This window comes from Pseudoliparis swirei, chromosome 22 (assembly GCF_029220125.1).
Source record: "Pseudoliparis swirei isolate HS2019 ecotype Mariana Trench chromosome 22, NWPU_hadal_v1, whole genome shotgun sequence".
Taxonomy (NCBI): domain Eukaryota; kingdom Metazoa; phylum Chordata; class Actinopteri; order Perciformes; family Liparidae; genus Pseudoliparis; species Pseudoliparis swirei.
This window is the reverse complement of record NC_079409.1, coordinates 14693222-14717787: the sequence shown is the minus strand read 5'-3', so window position 1 is coordinate 14717787 and position 24566 is coordinate 14693222. Positions and strand designations below refer to the sequence as shown.

The 24566-nt window shown below is 38.8% G+C and overlaps 3 protein-coding genes and 1 long non-coding RNA gene across 4 annotated transcripts; 1 reads left to right on the top strand and 3 right to left on the bottom strand.

The window, feature by feature from the left end:
- Positions 1–10716: 10716 nt before the first annotated feature.
- On the bottom strand, positions 10717–14601 carry ing4 (inhibitor of growth family, member 4). Its single transcript, XM_056445189.1, has 8 exons — positions 14532–14601; positions 14023–14094; positions 13107–13273; positions 12898–13012; positions 12677–12788; positions 12424–12568; positions 11078–11139; positions 10717–10967 (listed from the first exon to the last, which is right to left on the bottom strand). Exons 1-8 carry the CDS (start codon positions 14566–14568, stop codon positions 10928–10930), a joined length of 750 nt encoding a protein of 249 aa, XP_056301164.1. The 5' UTR covers positions 14569–14601; the 3' UTR covers positions 10717–10927.
- Positions 14602–15143: 542 nt separating this feature from the next.
- Positions 15144–20540, bottom strand: nop2 (NOP2 nucleolar protein homolog (yeast)). Its single transcript, XM_056445065.1, has 16 exons — positions 20462–20540; positions 19547–19661; positions 19373–19418; positions 19235–19296; positions 18754–19052; positions 18291–18504; positions 18009–18208; positions 17762–17851; positions 17283–17370; positions 17049–17189; positions 16763–16902; positions 16581–16670; positions 16357–16479; positions 16179–16276; positions 15957–16093; positions 15144–15859 (listed from the first exon to the last, which is right to left on the bottom strand). Exons 2-16 carry the CDS (start codon positions 19650–19652, stop codon positions 15471–15473), a joined length of 2223 nt encoding a protein of 740 aa, XP_056301040.1. The 5' UTR covers positions 19653–19661; positions 20462–20540; the 3' UTR covers positions 15144–15470.
- A 133-nt stretch (positions 20541–20673) lies between these two features.
- On the top strand, positions 20674–23023 carry emg1 (EMG1 N1-specific pseudouridine methyltransferase). Its single transcript, XM_056445171.1, has 5 exons — positions 20674–20843; positions 20955–21056; positions 21646–21787; positions 22360–22568; positions 22648–23023. The coding sequence occupies exons 1-5, from the start codon at positions 20694–20696 to the stop codon at positions 22759–22761; spliced, it is 717 nt and encodes a 238-aa protein (XP_056301146.1). The 5' UTR covers positions 20674–20693; the 3' UTR covers positions 22762–23023.
- Positions 23024–23176: 153 nt separating this feature from the next.
- LOC130213501 (uncharacterized) lies at positions 23177–24557 on the bottom strand. Its single transcript, XR_008835472.1, has 3 exons — positions 24477–24557; positions 23903–23997; positions 23177–23620 (listed from the first exon to the last, which is right to left on the bottom strand). It is a non-coding gene; the product is annotated as an uncharacterized LOC130213501 (long non-coding RNA).
- Positions 24558–24566: the final 9 nt, after the last annotated feature.

The window sequence follows — 24566 nt, the reverse complement described above, 5'->3', positions numbered from 1 at the left end:
TAAAGTCCATGTTGAAGGACCAAAACATTCTACTTCCACCAAACCAGCGTCACCGGTCCATTCAGTCACTCCTGGAGCCTTTGATCGTATCACATGATCTCAAGTATAAATCCTTCCGCCATTTTTGTTTTCGTCACTCAGAAAACAGTCAGCAATTCTCCAAGTTCAAGAAATAACTGAGCAAAGGTGATTTATTTTCTCCCATGACATCCACCATATACAGTTAGAATATGACATGCTGGTGTCTGTATTTTGAAGGTGATACAGAGATTTCCGTTGTGACACTAGGTGGCAGTCTCATCCCGCGTGTGTTTATTTGTTCCTCGCCACACAGCTGCCCTCTGGACTTTACACTCAAAGTACTGGAAACAAGCCGTATGAATCCAGCCCAAGAGATCGAGCTGAAGAGATCCAGTTCAAGAGATCCAGCTCAAGAGATCCAGTTCACGAGATCTAGTTCAAGAGATCCAGCTCAAGAGATCCAGTTCAAGAGATCGAAGTTCAAGAGATCTAGTTCAAGAGATCCAGTTCAAGAGATCTAGTTCAAGAGATCCAGCTCAAGAGATCCAGTTCAAGAGATCCAGCTCTAGAGGGCCCCTTTTCAATGCAGACATACTTCCTTATAGATCAGCTAACTGCAATCCATACATGTTGTGGTTACTGTACTTACTGGTTAGATGACCTAATATACATACATGCTGCTGTAAACTGAGTCTCACAGTGACCAGACTAAAATAATAATATTGCCCAAGATGCTTTTCTCTTTCCTGCGAGCAGAGAAATGGAAGTTATGAGAAAGAGCATCTGATCCGTATGAGGCTGCGTTCACAATAGTGAGAGTGTGAAGTGGAAACGTGTTGACTATCCAGCCCACGTCTAATCTTGGCCTGACCTTTACGTCCCCTCTTTGACCTTAAGCTGCAAAGTAGAGGCCGGGACTGGCATGTGCAGCTATGCCGGACCTCTGCACCGCCACCACAGAACACACCAGCACTCCCCCATTGTTGGTGCAGCTCTACACTTCCTCTCGCATGACGCAACATGTTAGCATAGGAACACTCGATGTGCTGAAATGAAACATACTGAATGTCATGTTGGGTCCAGTTCGATGTGTCGCGCTTTGCTGCTACGAGAAGACGCCGTGCCCTGGCTGCGGTTTCAGGTCTCAGGACTGCATGTTGGTGAGGCCTTCGTGTGCAGCCAGGGGGAAATATCAACAACACTAAACGTGGTTGGCCTTCTGGTTTAAACTGACATTTTCATTATTCTAATTTAATATTGTACACCATCCTTTTGGAGTGCCTTAAAAAACAAACAAGTAAATGCAAACTGTGACAGAACAAAAGAGTTGCATTGTCAAATATTAAGTGGGCAATGAATAGAAGTGAAGAAATTACATTTCGCAACTGTCATTTTACCAAGACATTAAGGGCAACTCGATAGTTATTTATTTATTTATTCATACTCAAACAGACTGGAGAAGCATCCTCTGCACATACGCAGTGGTCATGTTGAGTCCACCAAGACTCAACGTGTGACCTGCTGAGGAGATGTAGAGGCAGGGAAAGATCAGTGTGAAGGGTCATGGACTTTAGAAATCAAATGTCACAGTCAGGAGGCAGAGATTTGATCCCTCGTGTGACTATTTACAAAGAAGGTCAGTGAGGGACCCCTCTCTTTCTTCAGGCCCCTATCTGAGGAGATTATTATCTGTGTATATATCCAGTCTTCAAGTGTGGAAATACATGAAGACTTAATTATACTTTAACTTCTGCGGAAATGATGTCAATCGACAAGAAGCAGAAATGAGATGAAGAGAAAGAAGCTTCTAGGACAGGGGTCCCCAAACTTTTTCCTGTGAGGGCCACATAACGTTTGCCTTGTCTGATGGAGGGCCAGCCGGGGGGGGGGGGAGTGAGAAGTGAGAGTGTGCTCACCTGTGCGCGCGCATCACTCACGCTCGCTGTGAGCGCTGCGCGTGCAGACAGCATTTAACGGAGCAGCGCGTGCGCTCTGATCGCTCTTTTAATGAAGTATCGATTCTAAAAATATGCTAAATCACATCGTTTTTAACGTACGGGTACTTTGTTAGTATCGCTACACCGTGCAGCGTGACGGCAGCAGATGTAGTGGGCTAACATCGAAGCTAACCTAACTTCCCAAACGCTGTGGACATCTGAACGCTGATTGGCCGAGTAGCGACACGTCCCATCAAAGATGTTCTATTGCGAAGAGCAACACTCCACATTTTCTCCGCGTCTCACTGCAATCTCAACGGCAGCGGGCCAGGTGAAAAAAATAATAAATCGGAACGCGTCTCTGGTATTGTTCAGGGGGCCGGTCCAAATGGGGAGGCGGGCCGGATCCGGCCCGCGGGCCGTAGTTTGGGGACCACTGTTCTAGGATATGTAATTCAATGAAGTCAAGTTGCCGAGGCATGTCCGCACACAGGCTTGCACGTCTGTGTGCAAGCTGACGACCTTGACTTTCTCAGGGGGCGGAGCTAGGAGCAGTGACCATTGAGGGGGCGTGTTTTTAAACTCTGGTCAATCATAAATCTCTCTGCCTAACTTTGCTCTTCCCACTCACACCCAGAGTCGCCAGACAGACTGAGGCATCTCACGAACGGTAAATACTTTCAGGAACTTCATTATTCAGACACAGGGGGCCAAGAAGCTGCAGGATTGCACCGACCACCTGGGGACGGTCAGCGTGGTCTACATGAGGTCATACAGCTGACCCATATGCACTTGTCTTTTTACTCCTGTTTTAAATGTAGCTGTTGCTGCTTATGAGGATGTGACATCTTCAGCGCATACATGTGGTGGTGTATAGGCCTGCTGGGATGTTTGGTTGAAGTCGCTGCAGTAGCTGGACTGTGGTCACACATCTTATCTGTGGAACACTTTGCCATGAACTCTTTTTCTCAACGCACATTCTCAGTGCTGGCTGTCACGTGAAGGCTAATATATGGCACCATAAATGTTGCTTCATCAAGATTTAACAGGCTGTATTATTATTCCACTTCCCACTATCTCCTCTCATTCCTTCTTCCAGAGGACCAGGACAACCCAGGAACAATGGTGAAAGTTGGTATCAATGGGTAAGGGCTCATTTTCTTTTTAAGACTTTATTTTTTTGTCTTTTCAAAACAGATAGAACACATACAGAAATGAAAAACAAATAATAATAACAACAGCAAGAGAAATAAAGAAGTAAAAAGGGGTCTGGTTTGCTCTGACCACCTTGTGTTATCGTTGATGTGTAAACATCGTCCGTTTCTCCCACTGCTCACGACATCGCTCCTCTTGAGCTCTTATTCTGTGAGTTAGCACTTCCATATCGTATATATCAGTCACGATTGTCAACCATCCATCGGTGACGGTGGTTCTGTCGTGTGCCATCTCTTCGTAAAAGTCTTTTTTTCCAAATTTAAAAAATCCAAATTATTGGGCTGTTTCAATTCTATTTTATAAAACTGCATTGGTTTTTAATTCATTTGATTTTAGTCTTTCGGTTTTGATTTGACTTAAATACTACTTCATTATGTTTATGTGTTCATAAATCACTTTTTAATCGCCAACCTTTCTGTTCCTGCAATTTCCTGTTTGGATTCTTGGGCTCATTTCTTCTCTCAGCTTTTAAAGGAATGATATTAAATTTTAAGTTATCGTTCCCACTTTTCGCATACTTCATTTTAGTTTTTTAAAATAAGAAATCTCCAAGGAAAACTTTAGCAAATGGAAATTTGCTTAATTTTCCCCAACCTTTCTACAATTGTTGACTCCAACTTAAATAAGTCTTTTTGCAAATTAAAATACCTAGGAAACTGATTATAAAGAAATTTTAGCCTTGTAATTGAATGTTTTTTTTTTACCCGGCTTCTTTCTCTCATCAGGATTTCACTTCCTAAATTAAATTAACTTCACAGAGAATTCAAATTTAAACATTTTCCCTGTTGCTAAAATTTTTTAAAATTTATCACATCATTTTTACAGAAAAGGAAGCTATTACCTGTATATTTAAACAATTACAATACTATCAAATCAAAATTAGCTCAAATTGTGATTCATCTTTGATCTTTACTAAAAGAGAGAATTGTAATCACTTTCAAAATTACGCTTGACTTTTTAAATTTCAACTTCAGTAGTTAATTTGATCTAAGTATTTTCTGAATCTAGGCTGACATCTTGCATGTTAATGATACTTTTATACCTTTTGTATCAAGGTAAATCACATCTAGCAATTTATTCAATTTATGGGACGAAATCCTACTTAATTTTCAGATTTCACATCGTATACATCTGTTGCATTTTAATGCTATCGATATGCAGTCTTATATTCTAGGCTCATACATCATACATTAATTCATTATCCATTATTCCATTTACGGTTCTCAGTTTTACTTGTACATAATCATGGAACATCGTTAACATAACTGTAATGATGTTAACAATTAGTACGTAAATCATTACTCTCAATAATAGTCATGGTTCTAGCAAGTTAGGAATCGCTGTCCACTTTTCGAATATTTCTAAAATCATTTATTCAATTATCAGTGCCAGAATTGCCAATCAATAATTAATGATTCTTTAAGTGAAATCAGCTTTACATCATTGCACGTTTCATACTCAGTTTCTCAAGAGCATCATTTAATATTGGCCACTCTCGTTCTAGACAAAGGCATCCTATTCTTAGTATGTGTCTTCAGCACTCTACTTACCCAATCTCAGAGTCTCTCTGTGCAATCTCGTTTCATCTTTGCTAACTCATGCAATAGCTACATGTTTACTATCATGGTTAGTACCTTGATGTAATTAGAAATTACTTACAAGATATTTAGAATGAGCATATTCATTGCATTGCACTCATTGCTTTAGTCTTGCATCATCGTATGACTATGTTATACTCAGTCACTATGTCAAGACAATACTTTCTTACGCACCTATCCGATGCGTTCATCATTATCTACGTCCTACGTATATCGACATTTATGCTAACTTGTACTATTAATCATGATTAACAGTTATAACCTTCATTACTCTAATTCTTTTAATTTTCAACTGTATGGACATAGTCTCAGCTTTCAATGATCACATATCTATGCAGTCATTCATTCTACATCTTTCAAGTCGTACAACAATTCAATCAACTCTGTTCAATTACTTCTTCTAATATTAAGTTAACGTACTATCTTACGTAAATACAGCACATTGCTACATTCCATCTTCGTAGTTATCTATTGAATCTTTTCATATACACTCATGTCTGACCTATGCTTCAGCTAGTCGTTCATCTGTTCAATGTCATCAACATATTCATATGCACTTTCTTCTTCTCAATATCTTTGTTATCTAATTTACCTTACACAGTGATAACAAATGAATATAGTAATTTCTTGAAGACTAGTTAAAGTAACTTTAATAGTCAAAACAACAGTTTTCAATTACTGGAATTATCTAGTTGTGAGATCACGAACTAAAATGATATTAACTGGATCTACCTCAATGCTTTCAGACTTTCCGGATGTACTTTGGTCTAGATTGCATGTCAATACATAGAACTTAATTTATGTACAGCCTGTAGTGAATTGTCTTACTATTCATTTCTACTCGACAGCTTAAATAGATACGCTCTGATGATTTCTAACAAAAATTTAATGATAGTTGATTGATCTACTAATATTAGGTGCTGTTATATAATAAGTACAATATACGTTGCGCTGCAATCTCCACGACATCACCTGTCGATCGAGAAACGTTACAGCATCTGACTTAGAAATAAGTAACTTGTATGAACGCTGGTCGTCATCAGAATGTACATATATAATGTTACTGCATTATCATTCACATGTAATTGATCAGATGTCATTTAAACTAACGTAGTCAAGTATTCAAGTGTCGTCAGCATTACAACTATAATGATCTTTAATGTAAGAATTGGATTAGAACGTACGAATAAGACATAATGTTGTATGTTATCTATAGACGTTTAACATATGGACGTAACACCTAAAGCTCATCAGATGACATATTGTCACGTACATATTCTGGTAAATAACGATGACGATGAAGACGATGATATATCTGAGACTAATGATCTGATCACTAATGATATCTACTTATAAAGATTTAAACCAGTGAATCTCATGATGAGACTCTGCCACTAATGTACACATTTGCTTCGCCGTGTATTTGAGTACATCTGAAACACGACAGCTGGAATTCATGAGAATTTCACAACTTTACGTTAAACTGTCTTCGCTGACGTCTAGGTGTTCACATACCTACAGTGTACACTGTCACAGTAACTCGTTTGGCAATGCGTGCCTATACTTGATGACAGTCTATTGACGATGGGTACGATGTCAGTCTATGCAAGACGTTGCCATGATGATGAACTGTCGTTTGCACTATGACGTGTAAATTCTCGTATAGGACAATTAGATGATTTGGACAAAAAATGTGCCATGATACTGACTCTAATGTTGACATGACTAAAGAGACCAGTATTGACTATACGACTTATGATAAGGACAGTGGTAACTTCAATGTGTTGCTAATTGAGGAAGACGTATAGCGATGATCTGAATTATATGATTGATGTATGATTTATAATTTATTTAGATGATAACTATTAATCATTGTCATGATTCAATGAAGTGATAATATCGAATCGCATATCATGACAAGAGAATAGTTCTGTGATAGAATGCTCATACCGAGTCCTGATTAAGTATCTCATATTTAAATATTTACAGCTATCTGCTGCATTTACTGGTTGTAATATAGTTATTAAAATAGTATGTTAACAATGTTAAGTATATGTAGTTTCCATTATAATGTGTTATCATGAACAATACTTATAGGTATATGAGTCTTCTCAATCTGTAACTCACTATGTACTGTACGACTCATTAGTAAGGACTGTACTTCATTATCGAGTAGCTTGTGAAAGTAACTCAAGCTGTCTGCCTACTGCTCTTGCTTACTTGTAATCTTATGTCTTGTCATTTGTTATGATTATAACTTAGTTGTTTATTTAGTTTACTACATGTTTTGCTGATGCGCGCTATAATGTTTGCTTAACTTGCAGCGTTGTAGCATCTGACTCTGACCTGTGGCTCTTCTGCTCTGTTAATCTAGCTCATTGTTGCAGTTGTTTACGTAGTCGTTTCTTAGCGTATGTATGCTGCATATAGTGCTGTATAATTAATATGTGCATGTGTTTGTTCTATATGTACACTTGTTACTGCTACTGGAATTTGTACTGAATAATAGCTGTCACAGATGACGTGATGTGATGAACTGTGACTTGAGTCCATAGTTAATATGTGATTTATTGTTACTTAGCATATATATTAGTTTGTAATAAATGATAGTACTAACATCTCAAATAATTTATGGTCTGACTGAAACTTCTGTCTGAACGATTAACTTTTCACTGTATTAAGTGCGAATATGCTACGGACTTGCATCAGACATACATTGATTTAGCTTCATTCTGACATTTGTCATCTGATCTTCTTATTTAAGCTGTTACATTCTCGCAGCATTCAAGGTTCTTGATGACTGCATAGCTTACTACTATCTCATGTCTGCTTTGAGATGTGTATTGCTATAATGACTTCTTGAGTAGTCTAGCTCACATGTTTAGGAATTATGCTTTGTAATGGCATACGTGCATAGTATCTGGTATATGCATAGTTATCTTTGATTATGAGGAGTGTGCTATCTTTAATGTGAATGTCATGTTTCATTTGATATCTACTGCTGTAGATGTTACTAGATGTTAATTCTTCTTAATTTGATATTTAATTTCAAGTTCTTTAATGATATACATGTGCATAGTAAATTGACGTAATTCTAGGTTATTATGCATGCAAAAGTGTACTAAGTATAGTGAATTCCATAATCTAGGGACATTTCTATTGTTAATTCTAGTTCATGAGTCATTAACCAATCATTGAATCGATTAAAGGCTGATCATTCATTTCTTAGATTTGCTCCTGTATTTTAAATTCTTTCATGCGATAGTACATGATTCTCTGCTTTGTCGATTGTTTGTCTGCTGAGTTGCTGTTGCTCTGATCTTTCGATAGTTGCTTCCGCGTTTCTCGTTTGATTTGTGTTTTAATTGTCTGTGATCTGCTGTTTGGTTGGTATATTTCCTATTTAGTTCTGTTTACTTTGTATTGCTCATTTTTTCTGATGATTATTAGATTTTTAACTTTGTTTCGACAACTGCTGTCCTTTGAATTTTAATAAGACATTACTAAACTTAGTACAATGTCTCAATTATATAATCCGAATGACAAACTAAAGATACATGATATACATATTTAATAATTTACTTCAAACATACTAATTAAACTATAGTTCAAGATAGTCTAGCTGAAATACTACTGTTAGTAGACATTTTATCAAAACATTCGAGTTACCTGCTTTATATAAGTTACACTGATCGTAAAAAAACTGTCTTAATAAACCAAGATAGATCCAGAAATTTATTATAATTATATTAATATACTATTAGTTAATATATATATTAATTATATATAAAGTATTATGTAAATATGTATTTCAAAGAAACGTTCAATATTGACTCTACTGATTCATACATGCATGCCATTTATCGTCAAGCACAGTAACTGACAACATCCTGAAGAATCATTATCAGAAAGTACATTTCCATAGTACATAATTATACCATTACTCGTAATCAAGTAAACGCATCAGAATATTGTTGTGTATTGCTTATCGAATAAATATACTTTGCTAATACCGCAAGCATCTTCTCCGGCTATCTGACATCTTTAGTGTGGCTACCTGGTTACGCTTACTCGCGCTTCAAGTTCCGGTTCCATTGCGAGCTTCGGTGCATGTTTGGCTCTTCAGTTTCAGTTTGAACGCCTAGTCGGCTCAATCTAGATCGCCATGTATTATAATACACAGTACTATTAACGGCGTTGAAGTTTGTGTGTTTTATCTTTAATAAACAATATTGTCTAAGAATCTTATGTAACATAGTTTTGTTACTAGTAAATAAGCATCATAACTATATAAATTATTATAATTAACATGAATTCAACACTGTATTATAATCAATTGATATACAATGCATATTATATGATACAGCATATAATAAAAGATTTGTACTTAATATGAAATTGAATTATTTAAAATCTTTAAATTATATATTAATAATTAAGAATCCATAAATAATAATGATTGAACATAATTGATATGACATAGATAGCTATTGAATTGATTTAAATTATTGATCAAATATCAATAAATCTGGTACAATATTTAACATGTAGACTTTTTTAATTGACATTGATATATAATACATCATAAAATCAATGGACTGTATAACAATATGATATCCAGTACATGCTTGAATTTCATGAATCATGGATATAATGCAACATGTAAATGACCATCAATGACTGCATGATAAATTTGGCCTTATACACTGACTTCAATGATCAAAATCTGAATCATGGTCCGATATACTCGATCATCAGATTTGCAACTTTAGATCATAAAATATCGATATAAAACGATATACAAATACATCGATAATAATCGAATACATAACATAAGATTGCGACATGCATGATCATCACAAGTATAGATGGCTGAGCTGTATGGCTGATTGCTAGACACTTGTTGGGATGAGGCTGATAGGAAGAGCAATGAAGCTGCTCATGCACAGCTGATGGGATCGCTCGTACTGAAGAATTAAGAAAGCATGGATAGATGCTAGTCGAGCTGAGTTGAAGAGCGAACATGTATTTGGAACAGCCGACTGACATGTGTCAACGATGGGACGATGGTGCCTGAGATGAGGCTGCACTGGTGTCTTGTCTGGAGAAGATTGGAATATAGACTAAGTGTCACATCAAAGCTCATATGCAGCTACTGACCAATGCTGATCTGTGCTAGCGGAACACGCCTGGCTCTGGGGCTTACGCTGCTGACACAGGATGCCTCCCAGTCTGACCGATCACTCGAAGCTGAACACAACACATTACGACATCTACATTAACTACCAACGAAGTTGAATCTCATATAAGCGTATGTATAAAAGGTAACTGGAAATACATCATACTGAAACATAGACTCTCCAATGGACAACACTAGTGAGGAATCTACATAACATCAAATGTCTGTTTGAAATATAAAAATGGAGTAATAAGCTATAATACAGCTTAACACTTTACCAGATAGTAGAAAGATGAAAGTACTGAACTCACAGGGATAGGAGATAGATATCCCAGGATATAAGTGGCAAACAGACTTAAGAAGAATAAGAAACAGTTATAAGAGACATCAAGAAGTATCATCAGAGATACAAAGGTCAGCACTAATAGAGCGCTATCACTCGTCAAACAGTTAAATGTCAAGGTACTGCTCATTGCCAGTCAACTGGAAGTAGAATCGTGCTGATAATGGAATGTTGGAAATTAAACTGAATATACATATGAAGTGTTAATAGCAATTACAAGTTGGTGCAATACTTGAATGGTCTACATAATGGGAAGGTTCAAATGGACTGAAAGGTAGAAGCTAGTGATCAAGCGCTGTAAGTCCTTGACAATAGCTTGCAATAGAGACTCGCAAAGCCTTGGAATAAAGCTTTGGAAGAGACGACTTATAGGAATTAAAATCAAACTGTTTCAGGAAGTAAAAATGACAACTCGTCACTTGTTAACCGTTTAAAAAAACAAATATTAAATACATTTGTAACCACCTGGCTCTGTCACACACACACCGCATCAGACCAAGGCAAATTACATAAACCAAAAGAAAATGCACCAAATGTATGTTAAGGAGGATGAGAAACATAAATCCTAGAAACTAGTGAAGAAATGTTCTTCTCATTTTCCATCTGATCTGTGTCCATGTTTTTTCAGGTGTTTTTATTTCCTCTTTCTGTCTTGAGAGCATCGTGGACAATACCTGCGTAATAAAAAGAAAACACCCAGCAGAAAAACTTAAATGAGTAACAAGTCACACTTTTATCGGATGCATTGGAAATAGGATCGTGAATTCCAGCCTGGGGTTCTTACCATTTGCCTCTTGGTTTGGTCGTCAGGCCCACGCATGCAAAATGAAACCACTCAATGGAGCACTGGAGAAAAGACAAAATATAGGACGCTCTGTTAAGTATTCCTGCAGATGAAGAGCTGAGTCGACAAAACACAAGATCAAAATCAATCTTTACAAGGAGAGAAATCTCAATTCAAGATTCAAGAGATTCAAGAGATTTTTATTGTCATGCGCCCAGTTAACAGACAGTTACTCCGTACAATGAAACACTTACTTTGCCAGGTCTTCCTTCCTTACAGAATTAAAATAACTAAAACTTGATAATAATATATACTACCGTTCAAAAGTTTGGGGTCACTTAGAAATGACTTTATTTTTCAAAGAAAAGCACTGTTTTTTCAATAAAGATAACATTAATCAAAAATACACACTATACATTGTTAATGTGGTAAATGACTATTCTAGGTGGAAACGTCTGGTTTCTAATGAAATATCTCCAGAGGTGTATAGAGGCCCTTTTACAGCAACTATCACTCCAGTGTTCTAATGGTACATTGTGTTTGATCATCGCCTTTGAAGACTAATATCTCATTAGAAAACCCTTGTGCAATTATGTTAGCACAGCTGAAAACAGTTATGCTGGTGATATAAGCTATACAACTGGCCTTCCTTTGAGCTTGAAGTTTGAAGAACAAAATTAATACTTCAAATATTAATCATTATTTATAACCTTGTCAATGTCTTGACTACATTTTATATTCATTTGAGAAATAAAAGTGTGATTTTTCATGGAAGACACGAAATTGTCTGGGTGACCCCAAACTTTTGAACGGTAGTTTATCTAATTACTAAATAGGAGGTGAATGCTAATAGTTAAAATATAGAGTGTAAAGTGTTGCATCTGCTAATTAATCCCTTGCTCTGTCATCTGTAGACTGCAGGACTCAGAAATATATATATATATATACACACATATACATATATATATATATATACACACATACAAGTACGTGTACCCTATATACAATAACACATTATTGAAATATAACATTAATGCAATATTCTTATTAAATCTTCTCAATTATAGGTCTGTGCCATTAAAGTAGATTGTTGTTGACCTTTGTGATACTTTATTGGTATTTAATGTTAATGTTATAGAAATAAAAAGCAACATTAAATCATAGGTTGTTTAGAAAGGTTATTGAATGCTGTGTCTTCTGAACTGAATTAGATACATTGTCATGGTAAGTATCGCTGCATCTCTAGACCAACGTCCTGTTTAATGTAGAAGATTTGGGAAATTCAAATCTCAAAGGCACTTCATGTGACCCCCGACATGAAAGGGGGCAGAAAGAACTGAACTTACATCAGTGTTGTCGCAGCCGATCATCTCGCCGTAAGAGACCTGATGACACAGACAGTAGGTGGGCTCGTTGGGGTCCACAGGCATGTCCAGCACATCGGATGGGTGCACGTTCCCAAAGTTGGTGGCAGGGCTGTTGAATTCTCCTCTGATGATGGAGAAGCGGTTATTATGATTATCAAACTAAATGTATAATTTCAAACATGAAAAGTGAACACATGGTCATCACGAGCTGGAAATGAGTTACACAACGTACGGTTGGAGGAGTTTGACTTTCTTCTGTGCGCTCTTAGGACTTCCATCTTCATCTGAGCTCTTCACTTTAGATCTTGTTTTAGCCGTCTTCTTCTCCTTCTGCCTGGTTTCAACTGGAATTACAAAACTACTTTATTTCTCCACTAAATGTGGTTTTAGTTACCCTGGCAGTCCTAAAAAACAACATATAAGAGATAATAACCCGATATAGTGGACACACACCTTTCTTCCCCTTGCTGGAGGTGGAATCATAGTCCGTGCTCTCGATCTGCTTTTCCTTCAGGTCGGCCTCAAACCGAGCGAGGTCCGTGTCAAGACGTCGGATGTGTTTGTCGACCTGCAGAAAATGATCGACGGATGAAGGGTCTATCTCGATCTCATGTTACCGACAGATGCCTGTCCAATATTGTCTCTATTTCTAAGATACTTACCATCTCGTAGGTCTGCATGGCTAGTTGCACTTTATCATCTCCAAATTCTTTGCATTTACTGTAAGACTGCTGAATCTGCCTCAGTATGGACAGCTTCTGTTCAGAGGATAGAGTCCGCGCGTTGGCCGTGTAGTCTTTAGCCAGAGAGTCTATCTGTCCCTTTAGGTCTAGAAGGCAGACAAGTAATACTTAGTAGAGTCAAACATCTAAAACAACAACGGAACTGTCAACAAGTCAAAGTAACAGATGGGGTAAAACTAATGTTTAAAATATACAGATACAAGTTAGTGATAATTTACTTAAATCATAGATGTCTGTTTTCTGCCAAGTGAACAGGACATGAAATAGCTTGGTTACTGGCAATAATATGTCTTTATTTTAACACCACCCACCACTTATTAGACTAAATGTAAGTAAATTATTACCTCAAGACGGTTATGTAGTATTTACTAATATTCTACTGTAGATCAGTGGTTCCCAATCTCTTTGGCTGGTGGCCCCTGAACATTAAGTAATGTGTTTATACTTTTCATCACAGGTTAATAGTTGTGAGCAGTTCAATCAAAGAATGATGCCTCAGTCTTGGATTGTTTTAATGTAAAAGGTTGTTCTTCAGGTGAGCTGAAGAAGTTAACGTTTTCACAAGAAAGGGGCAAACATTATAGACACAAACAAAATACAGATACACTTTTCTATAACACGTTTTTCGTATTCATAAAATCAGCTTTTGACCCCCTTAGACTCCACTTAGGATCCTTTTAGGGGACCACGACCCCTAGGTTGGGAACCAGTGCACAGATCACACTGTTCAACCAGGAGCCAGAGCGGCGCGCAGCGGGGCTCCAGCAGGACGCGAGACGAGCGTCTCCAGTCCAACAAGCGCAAAGCTGCACAGTTACGAGCGCATTGTCCTCACCCTCTGTGCGCTGATCTAGATCCCTCATCAGATTGAAGTTTCTCTGCAACTCGAAGGGCAAGTTTTCGATGCCTGGTGATGTGAAGGTAGAGACAACAAACAGTTTAATCCCGCAGTGACAGCAACATGCAACAATAACGTTATTGCGAGCAGGGCAGCGGGTTGATCGCGAGCTGCCGCTTTAACTAACAGACAGTGACGAGCGAAGGGAACACACACATGCTGCGCGTGCATGTGCAATTAATTAAAATGAGGCCAAGCGACATGTTACAGCACGATGTGTGTGTGTGTGTGTGTGTGCAACCTCAAACGGCATCCTCCGTCGTTCGGGTGCGACGCGTTCAACGCTACCCAGCAAATAGACCGAGCCGAACCCCGCGGACCGTTGCATCGATTAATGCGCACGAGGCTCGCGCGGGGACTTCGTTGCACGACTACACGCAACCCACAGCGCGAGCCGAGTAGCACGAAACGAGGTTCAGCATTAAGACGCATAATAAATAGCTTACTGTCCAAATAATGCTCCAAATACATCCCCGCCGCCATCTTAGAAAATGTAAACAACACAGCTTCCGGTCCGAAATGGACCACACTGATTGGCTGCTTCCACAGACAGCCGATATTAAATTGTCAAAGAAAAACTAAACAAATGTGATCAATACTAGTTTACGACTTTAACATATTTAAGATCGAAAGGGTTCAATATGTCTGCAGTCTATTTAGGACACAGTCAAAACTTTAATTTAAAAATATCTAATTACGTTGTGATTTATAACAATGAAGCATTGGATCATTTGAGGATCGAATTATATTTTTCAATATCTTACATTGGACATTATGACTTGTCGGAACATTAATTCAAGATACCTTGAATAGAGTTCTCATATTTCAATGCAAGATATCACCTTGGATGTTTAACTATTTAAATTGTAGAGATCTGAAAATGGAATTATGATTTATCTTAAATGTATCGACAGGTAAAACTACATTGGTAGATGTCTGATATGTAAAAAGAAATGTGAAAGCTATTAAATTAACAAAGTGTTCTCCTAACTGGCTTCAACATTGAGCTGTACCGATCAAATGACCCGATGATGAATAATGAATCAAACAAATGATGATCACGGTATCTTAAAATATTTATTATGTTTCACAGATTCATAGACGTTGTCCCGACCCTGCACATAAATCAACAGACAAACATTATGAATATTCTGGAATACATAAAAAAAGGACCCAATTTAAGTTAGGTCCTCGCCAACCATTGTGCATGGTGGGCATTAGATAACATCTGGCTGACCCACACGTACACACAGTAGTGTGGAACCGTATCGCTGCTGGGCAAGAACAGCACAAACACATTAGTTGGATGAATGGAGCTCGGTCTGCAAGGAAGCTCGGCAAAGCCTTTACACAATCTGGTACTGTTCATCACGGCGTACACACCGTCATTCTCCGCCTGTTTTCTTCAACATGTACATCAACTTTTTGAATTTATTCTTTCCCATTCTGCCATTTGCCTTCACGGCTGCTTTGGGCTTTTTGCCTTTCTTTTTTCCAGCCGTTGATGCTTTCGTGTCGTCAGCTGTCTTCGCCGCAGGCTTCTTGGTCTCTGCTCCTTGCACAGTCTCTCCAGCCATCTTGGCAATCTTTGCCTTTTTTGGTCCAGCAGGTGAGTCCTTTTTGCCCTTTTTCTTGATGTTTGCGGGTTTCTTGGCTGCTGTTCCATTGGCTTGGGGTTTTCCCTTTAAGTCGCCTCCCTTGCCGGGAACAGTCTTCTTTTTCTTGTCACTCTTGGATGGTATCTCTTCAGTCGCCTCAGGAGCATCTGCATCGTCTTTTGCGACATAAATAACAGACAGAGGATGAGTTCATGTTTAACATGTTAACCAACATGATGAAAGTTGGAAAGTGTTCATGAGAGAAAGCGTTACCTTTTCCTGCCGTCGCAGTTGGAACTACATTGGAGAATTTCTTGAACTTGGCCACAAAAAATCCATCCATGTTGTGGGAATGAGGGTAAAATCGTCGAGTCAGTCGCAGAGTAGGATGGAATCTATGTTTTTTGAACCTGAAAGAATGGAAAAACAGATTTAGGGTTGAAGATCAGATCACCTGCCTTATGAATAACTCAACCGAGGGAAACGTTTATTTACCTGGTGAAGCCTTCCTTGCCAAAGTCTAGTCCAATGGGAACTAATTTGACATTTCTTTTCTTTAAAGCGTAGTCTACCACCCACTCGTTCTCCTCCACCTGGTGGAAGATATTTTGATCAGTACCCAAACCCCTCTTCTCAATACTCGCATATAAACCTAAGAATTAATTATTCTTACCATTATTGAACACGTGCAGTAGACCAGATATCCCCCTGAAGCAGACTCGGCATTGACAGAGTCAATGGCAGACAGAATCAGTTCTTTCTGCAAGTGAGCAGATCGCTGGATGTCGGCCTCGTCCTGTCAGAACATCAGAGGGTGGGAGAAAAGCAACTATTAAACATCGTTAAAACCATAAGTATATGTTTGAGTGCATACGTAAGCAGTGAACAGTGTTTTACCTTGCTGGTCTTCACACCTGGATCTTTAGCGATGACTCCTGTGCCTGAGCACGGCGCATCAAGCAGCACTCTGTCAAACCCACTCATCACCTGTGGGCAAACATTTATTAACACGTTAACACACACTTCATAAACTTGAGGGTAAACCGTCGAGCTCAGGTCGACAGATGAGTGAACGTCACCTTTGGGAACTGCCTTCCATCACAGTTGCAGATCACGGTGTTGGTGACCCCCAGGCGGTGGACGTTGCCCACAACACTCTTCAGTCTGTCAGCGTTGGCGTCATTAGCCACGATCATCCCGGTGTTTCTCATCAGCTGAGCTGAGGGTGGAACGTTCACAAATGACGTAAAACCGATTTAACTTGCAGAAGCAACATATAATCAATTAATGAATAAATAAATCTGCAGATTAAACTAAATGCCTCATAAAATGAGTAAAGCAAAGTATAACTGCAGCACATCTTACCAATATAGGTGGTCTTGCCTCCTGGAGCTGAGCTCATGTCCAACACCAACTCTCCCTCTTGTGGAGAAAGCGCCATGACGGGCAGAAAACTGGAGGCTCCTTGCAGCATGTACTGACCAGACAGATACTCTGGGGTTGCACCTGTTTAAAACATGGAAGGCATTATACAATTAAAGCTTGAGTGATCTTTAACAGCTTCAGTCAGATTGTTGAAGTTAATGTGCTGAAACATACCAACAGGTACTGAGGAGTCATAGATGACCAAACCAACTTTAGACCATTTCCCAAGAGGATCAAGGTTCACGCCTCTGTTGATCAGAGCCTAAAACAAGGAAAAACAGAGCAGAGTTCAACATCTGGGGTCTTGAAGGCAGCATTTGATACAAATTGTTTGATGAGGCGGTTCTTCTGTTTAGTGATGGTTTCTGGGCCGCTCAAAAATAAAAGCCAAACAATTAATATTTCTATCTTTTAATTTTCTATTTATTTCTGCCATTTCTTTTCTCAAAGGCTCGTCCACGTGTAGTGGTTGTTCGGCTAACTGCATAACTCAGATTTTATTGTTATTTCTTTGACATAAAGTGCTGTTAAATCCCTTAAGCAAATCAATTATATATTACTACTTTATTTTTGCTTTTAAGTGAGTTGACTTGTATGAAATACTACGAAGCACATAAAGAATTTTAAGAATCTCTCCCACCCCGAGCTGTTACCTGGGCAAGATCCCTCCTTCTTGTTTTCAGTGTGTTGGTCCGAATAGTGACCGGTCTCTGGATTTCATTGGCCTCAAGGAAATCAACCAGCTGTTAGAAAGAAAGAGGGAAAAATGGATTCAGTAAAAAATTGTTTCACCCAACACATATTCTCAATCAGGTATTGACAACAGCAACTTGTTCAAACATGAGAAGCACATCACAATGGCTTAGTTACTAAAGAGGAAAAATGAATGAAAACACCCACCTCTGAGAGAGGGAAGAGGTCCATTAATTTCTCAATGAGAAAGTTGTTGTAGCTGTAATACATGCAGAGATCCTTCTTCAGAAGAGAAATGTACTCCGAGCGTGCTTTCCCTACTTCCCTTTTTTTTGAAAAATTACAAAGGACATCAACGTTGTCCTTAATTCTTTCATAGATTGTCTTCAGGTCCAGGGGGAGGATACCTGACAACGCAGATAAAGAAATTATTTAGACCCTTTTGCTGCTTTGAAAGAGGTTTTTTTTAAAGAATTGTATGTCACTCACTTTCTTTCTCAGATTCCTCTGCATCAGGTAGCCTGAAGGCATCCATTTCATCCATGTTGGCTTGTACTGTATCTTCCTCATCAGAGTCAGCATCTGACTTATTTTCCTTATCACCACCATCTTCCTCCTCCTCATCGTCATCATCATCACTCTCTTGAGCCGCGGTTTCCTTCATCTTTTTCTCTTTCTTAGCTGCACGCTCAATGGGAAGAAGCTAGATGTTGAAAAAAACAAGGAACGTTGTCACTAAATCAAATTAGCCGTTTATCACATTACTCTAAATATATGTATATAATATATATCAACAGTGAAGTGGTGGGACATCGAGTCAATCGGGGACTGTATGGTCACACTGGCAGTTTTGGCCATTCATTTAATTTAAACATTTGAGTCACAATTTGTCAAATTTCAAGTCTTAAATACAGAGCAACACAACACAAAAGTATTGAACAATTTCACATACTTCTTCTCCATCACTGTCTTCCTCCGCTGCTGCTTCATCACCACTGCTGTCTTCAACTGCACCGTAGTCGTCAACCATTTCATCATCATCGTCGTCATCCTCCTCTTCTTTAATTCCTAGTTTGGCACACTTCTTTCCTTGGTCCTTTGCTGCCTTCTTTGTCTGTTCCTGCTGCTCGTCCTCCTCCTCCTCGTCGTCCTGCTCCCAGTGCTCATCACTGTCATCATCACTTTCAGGTTCATCACTTTCTCTCTTCCTCTTTGCCGGTTTCAGCCATTGACTGTTCTCATCAGTGAAACCTTGAGGTTAAAAAAGAAACGGAGAATAAATACCACAGATTTCTTCTGTGATTAAAAATAACTTTAGCAACAACAGTTCAAAAGCACATCAGTTTGTCCTTCTATTCAGGAGCTAGTTTGTAATTATCTGAACTTGTTAATAGAAACATCACAAACACATGTGCAAACCCTGATGTGGTTACCTTTCTTGGGCTCTTCCTCAACAGCATCTTTCGGCTTTTTTTTCTGGACTCTTTTTGCAGCTCTGTAAAATGACAATATGAGTGAGCAACTTGTAACTGTAAAGTTATTTTATGTTGTGTAATCAGTCAACCGCTTACCTCTTCCTGCCTCGACTTGACAGGCGTTTTGGTGCTGTCGCTTCCTCTGCAAATAAAAGAAAAACTCTTAAAAAACAAGCCATAATGATGCATTCCGCCAAAACAAGTTGTTGTAAACTTTATGGCATAGTTTTCCAGAGTTGTAGTGTGTCTTTATGAATAATTGATAATCACCATCAGTTATAAACTTGGCCAACTCAGTCTCTGCTCCTTGCTGCTTTTTGGATTTTCTCCCTGGCCCTCTCTTCACCTTGTTGGTGGGATCCAACTTCCGACCCATGACTCCAAGCTACAGAGAGGAAAATAATGTTTACAAACCCTGTGTAATAAAACATTGTTAGCATATATGAATAGATGCCATTGTTTCTACTCTGCTTTAATAGGATGCACTTGCTTCGATGCACACAATTTTAACACATACCTACACAGTAAATTACAGCTTGTTGACAATTTTAGACAAATATTCGTACAACTCTTAGTGCTTGAATTGTATTAAAAGTGTATCGACAGTCCTATCAGGATATAAAGAAACTAATATATTGTGGTCTGTTGTAGAAGACCGCTGCAAATACTGTGGCCATTGGACGAATCCGAAGTCAGCTCATCAAGAGAAATGGTTAAACAGAGAAACAGTAACGTTTCTTAAGTAATTAAACGTAATTTATAATGACGTAGCTCTGGCGAAAACAGGCCAGCAGACAAAATATATGAATTTAATTAAATTGTGATCCTTTTTAAAACATTCACACTCCCATGGGTATCTAATTAGAGTCGGGCCGCATAACGTAACATGACGCAGTTCACTATCAATGCATGTTATTTAACCTCCTACTAATGGTATTTTATATGGATTTAAAGTTAGATTCCTGGTGAAATACGTACCCTAATGCGTTTAGAGGCTTTTTATTTATTTAGCAGTTACATAATACTGGAAACATACGCTAAAACGACCAGTCACACAGAAACTGAACGTAAATTGACCCAACTCCACATGTCGTGTTTGCAAGTTAAAAGCACGGCCTCGACTATTAACACCGACTGACTGTTTCTTTACACAATAATCTCAGCAATGATTCTCTACAAACTCACCCGTGAATTTGTTCCTTTTTGATGAAACTTCTGCGTGTACGCTCTAAGGTTAAAATACCCACACGTGAATTTCCCTTCAACACGTTGTGGAAGAACATCCGTCGCACATCAGTGACGTCACGACGGCGTCGCCGGGGCCGAAGGTGGTCTGTCGCGCGCGCAGACTTAAAAAAAAAAAAGGAAACTGTTTACAGTGACGCACAATTTCTGCGACGATCCGGCCGAAGACATCATGGCGGCCCCTGTTGATAAGAAGCGTGGTCTTGAACATTTGGACGAATATGAGCCAAAACCTGCCAAACATCTCCGCAGCCTGCACGACCGCATGGCGGAGAGGAGGCTGGTGGTTATTCTGGAGGGAGCGTCGTTAGAAACCGTGAAGGTGAACCGTGAGGGTCGCGTGTTGTGATGCAGCCCCAAGTGACGACAATAGCCATAACTTTCTTTAAACTGGACTAGCTTCACTATAATTAGATTTTTTTGTATTTAACAGGTAGGAAAAACCTTTGAGCTGTTAAACTGTGACCAACACAAAAATATGATCGTCAAAAGTGGAAGGAATCCCGGACACATAAGACCCGACATCACGCATCAGGTAAGCACTCATGAAGAATAGTTTGCGCAACTGTTTAAACTTGTATTAACTTTCGTCTGTCGTGAACTTCAGTCAGAGAAGTTACATTTTATTTCAATTCAATATTATTGAAATTTGAGGAGATTCTGAGGTCTGGGATGACGCTACGTTCAGCATCCGACGTGCATTAGACCATGTGGTACAACCCTGAAATGAGTCATGGAAGTACGTCAATTGATCAAATATGCTAATCTCCAGCTTGACTCTGCCTAGGACAGGTATTTAGATATCTGCGTGTATGTCAGACAATAATTAACAAGAAGGAAGTAGAATTTATTATAGGGAAGATAGAAAGTGTCTCCATTACATCATTTGTTCACCAGAGACCACTGACTAGTGTATTTGAATACAATTTAATGGATTTAATGGATCAAAAGTATTTATCCCATGTGTTGATCTGAAATAAGTTTTAAAGCAGCAGTAGTATCAATACAGTTCTACTGCCAGTATGTTTAGATGTATACTAGTGTTTTTGGTCCTTTTTTGTCATTGCTCTGTAGTATCAATTACAAAATTAAATAACATTACTATTTGTATTTCCTTCTACCAGAGTCTACTCATGTTGATGGACAGCCCACTGAACAGGGCCGGCCTGTTGCAGGTTTACATCCACACAGAGAAGAACGCTTTGATAGAAATCAACCCACAAACCCGCATCCCTAGAACCTTCACTCGCTTCTGTGGCCTTATGGGTAAACTATTATTGTTGACGGCTTCGTGTGTGTGTGTATTTATGTGTATATATATATATATGTGTGTTTATATATATATTTATATATGCATATGTTTGCATGTATGTATATATATATGTATGTGTGTGTGTATATATATGTATGCGCGCGCCGGCATCAGATCTCTGCCGTGATGCGCGCACACATCCGCGCACACGGGTGAGCACACTCTCACTAGAACCCTCCCCCCCCGTAGACAACGCTCGCCGTGGGTCCCTTTCCTATCTCAGGGGGGGGCATCGTTAAGCTTAGCACCAACATGGCTAGCGGCACTAGTCCCGCCCCCCTGAAGCTGTAAATCTAGCGGAAACACTGACATATATATATGTGTATGTATATATTATATATATATGTGTGTGTATAATATATATATTATGTGTATATATTATACATGTATATATATATATGTGTGTATGAGATGAGGTTTGTGCAAGTAAAGTAAGAGAAACCTTCAGTCACCTCTTGTATTGTTTCATGACCTGAACCCGGCCTCTACTTGGCTGATCTCCTGATCATTCTTTCTTGTATCTTAGTTCAGCTGCTGCACAAGCTGAGTGTCAGGGCTTCTGACGGCCCTCAGAAACTTTTGAGGATGATTAAAAACCCAGTGTCTGACCATCTGCCTCCCGGCTGCCCCCGCATGTCCACCTCCTTCTCTGCTACTGGAGAGGCCGTCTGTCCTCGGTCTCTGGTGCCAGAGGGACCGGCTGCAGTGGTGATTGGAGCTTTTGCACATGGAGCGGTAAATACGTCTATCAATGGTAGCTTATTCACTGCTCTGGGCATCACATATCTATGGTACCAATCTTTGTCTTCATTAGGTGAATGTGGACTATACAGAGAAGACGGTGTCCATCAGTAACTACCCCCTCTCTGCAGCACTGACCTGTGCTAAAATGTGCTCTGCCTTTGAGGAAGTGTGGGGTGTCCTGTGACAAACGGTCAATGAACTACTGGTGTTGACCTGGCAGAGACAGTATGGACCTTTTTAATGGACTAGGAATGGATATGATGTCCAATCCACGTGGACCACAGACATGTATCCTGTTATACACTGCATGTGTATACTTTTATGATGGTGTTTGAAGTGTTCCTTTTTCATTTAGGAGTGTGGCTGTATTTTATACCATTTATCAATTGCACCATTTACTGAGTTTTGGATAATCAATACAGTTGCATTAAAAATGTTTGACTAAATGATGAGTGGTTTTCTTTCATAGAGACTGATAAGTGAAATACACGATATTAAGAGATAATAGGTTCCATGTTCTCAGGGTAATCCATGTACTCTAAGTGTACAATGAAAATAACACAAGCAGATTCATTCAAAAGGAAATGTACCATTTCAGATTGCTTGAAAGGTTTTAGTTTATTACTGCTAAACATGCATTACTATACATGCTGATAGTAGTATCTTCATGCCTTTTGAACCTGAGCTGCTTGGTAAGTTACAGATCTCTGTTTCCTTCCTGCTGATGTTGGTGATTTTCTTCTTGCTTAGGGTGTCTTTCTCCATCGAAGATTGTAGGATTTTGCTGCTGCTTTGCTCGTCTCGCCTGCTGCTTTGGGAGTCTTGCCTGTTGGTTTGGCTGCTGCGTTGCTCGTCTTGCCTGTTGGTTTGGCTGCTGCGTTGCTCGTCTCGCCTGTTGGTTTGGCTGCTGCTTTGGGAGTCTTTCTAAGTTGTCTCTGTGATTTCCCGTCTCCTTTGGAGGATTGGGTTAATTTTCTCTCCCTCACATCATCTTTTGAGCATGGGGATTTCACACTGCTTGTTCTTACTTGCGTTGTTTCTGTCTGTTTGGGATTTTTTGAGAAAATAAAGTACTTTTTTAATATTATTGATGAGACAAACCTGCTGTCTCTAAATTGAAATGTACGGTGAAGCCAACATCGCACATGGAAGAAAACTGCTGCTGTACTCAATTGATTGAAACTTTCAAGTATGTTCCACATTCGACCAACACTCAATAAACTGAATAACAGCATTTAAGCATACATTTTCTGTTCTAATCTGAAATATAAACTGAAATTCAGGCGCAAACAAGTTATCACGTTATAAGGAAACGGTCCTTTTACCTTCTTGAGTATGAGCACTGCATTCCTTTTAAGTCGAATAAAATCATTCTCAGCCGCAGTTTGAATCTGATGCTTTAAAAAGCAAACGTGAGTCTCTGAAAAATCCACAAAGACGAGAAGGACCTGTTAAGTCAAACAATATATATTATATTATAATGTATATATTTAAATACATATTATAATATATATATATTATAATATATATTCTGATATATATTACAATATATAATATGTATATTATATATAAAGACGTATGCTAGTTTTCCAAAAGAAAAGTAACTAAGTGCTGTTGAATTACATTACATTTAGCAGACCCATTTTTTTATCCAAAGCGACAAAGTTCATTCAACCATGAGTACAAACTCGGAACAACAAGAATCAAGAAAGTATCAATTCTTCAAGAAAGCCAAACTATAAATACCATAAGTAACAGTTAAGTTAGCTAAGTGCCATTCAACTGCCACTGACATGTTAAACTGCTTTATTCAAGATATAACGTTAGCTTAGTCGGAAAAGATTTGTTTTTCGTTTAAATAACGTTGAACAATAAATAACTACTGGCCGCTATACTCACTCGGCAGAGGGCCCTTTCTTCTCACTGGGGGCTCCTGGATCTGGACACATCTTTTCAGACGTCGGCCCATTCGCTTGGTTCCGGCTTTCC

Bases quoted from the DNA above. Each gene is read 5' to 3' on its own strand.
- ing4 (XM_056445189.1), bottom strand. From the start codon at position 14,568: ATGGCGGCGGGGATGTATTTGGAGCATTATTTGGACA. The intron at 11,140-12,423 runs GTAAGTTCAGTT...TCTTTTCTCCAG, and splicing joins TCGGCTGCGACAACACTGAT to TGCTCCATTGAGTGGTTTCA. The intron at 10,968-11,077 runs GTAAGAACCCCA...TTTATTACGCAG, and splicing joins ACCAAACCAAGAGGCAAATG to GTATTGTCCACGATGCTCTC.
- nop2 (XM_056445065.1), bottom strand. From the start codon at position 19,652: ATGGGTCGGAAGTTGGATCCCACCAACAAGGTGAAGAGAGGGCCAGGG. The intron at 19,297-19,372 runs GTAAGCGGTTGA...GTCATTTTACAG, and splicing joins TCAAGTCGAGGCAGGAAGAG to AGCTGCAAAAAGAGTCCAGA. The intron at 16,277-16,356 runs GTAAGAATAATT...ATCTTCCACCAG, and splicing joins ACTGCACGTGTTCAATAATG to GTGGAGGAGAACGAGTGGGT.
- emg1 (XM_056445171.1), top strand. From the start codon at position 20,694: ATGGCGGCCCCTGTTGATAAGAAGCGTGGTCTTGAACATTTGGACGAA. The intron at 21,057-21,645 runs GTAAGCACTCAT...TCCTTCTACCAG, and splicing joins GACCCGACATCACGCATCAG to AGTCTACTCATGTTGATGGA. The intron at 21,788-22,359 runs GTAAACTATTAT...CTTGTATCTTAG, and splicing joins TCGCTTCTGTGGCCTTATGG to TTCAGCTGCTGCACAAGCTG.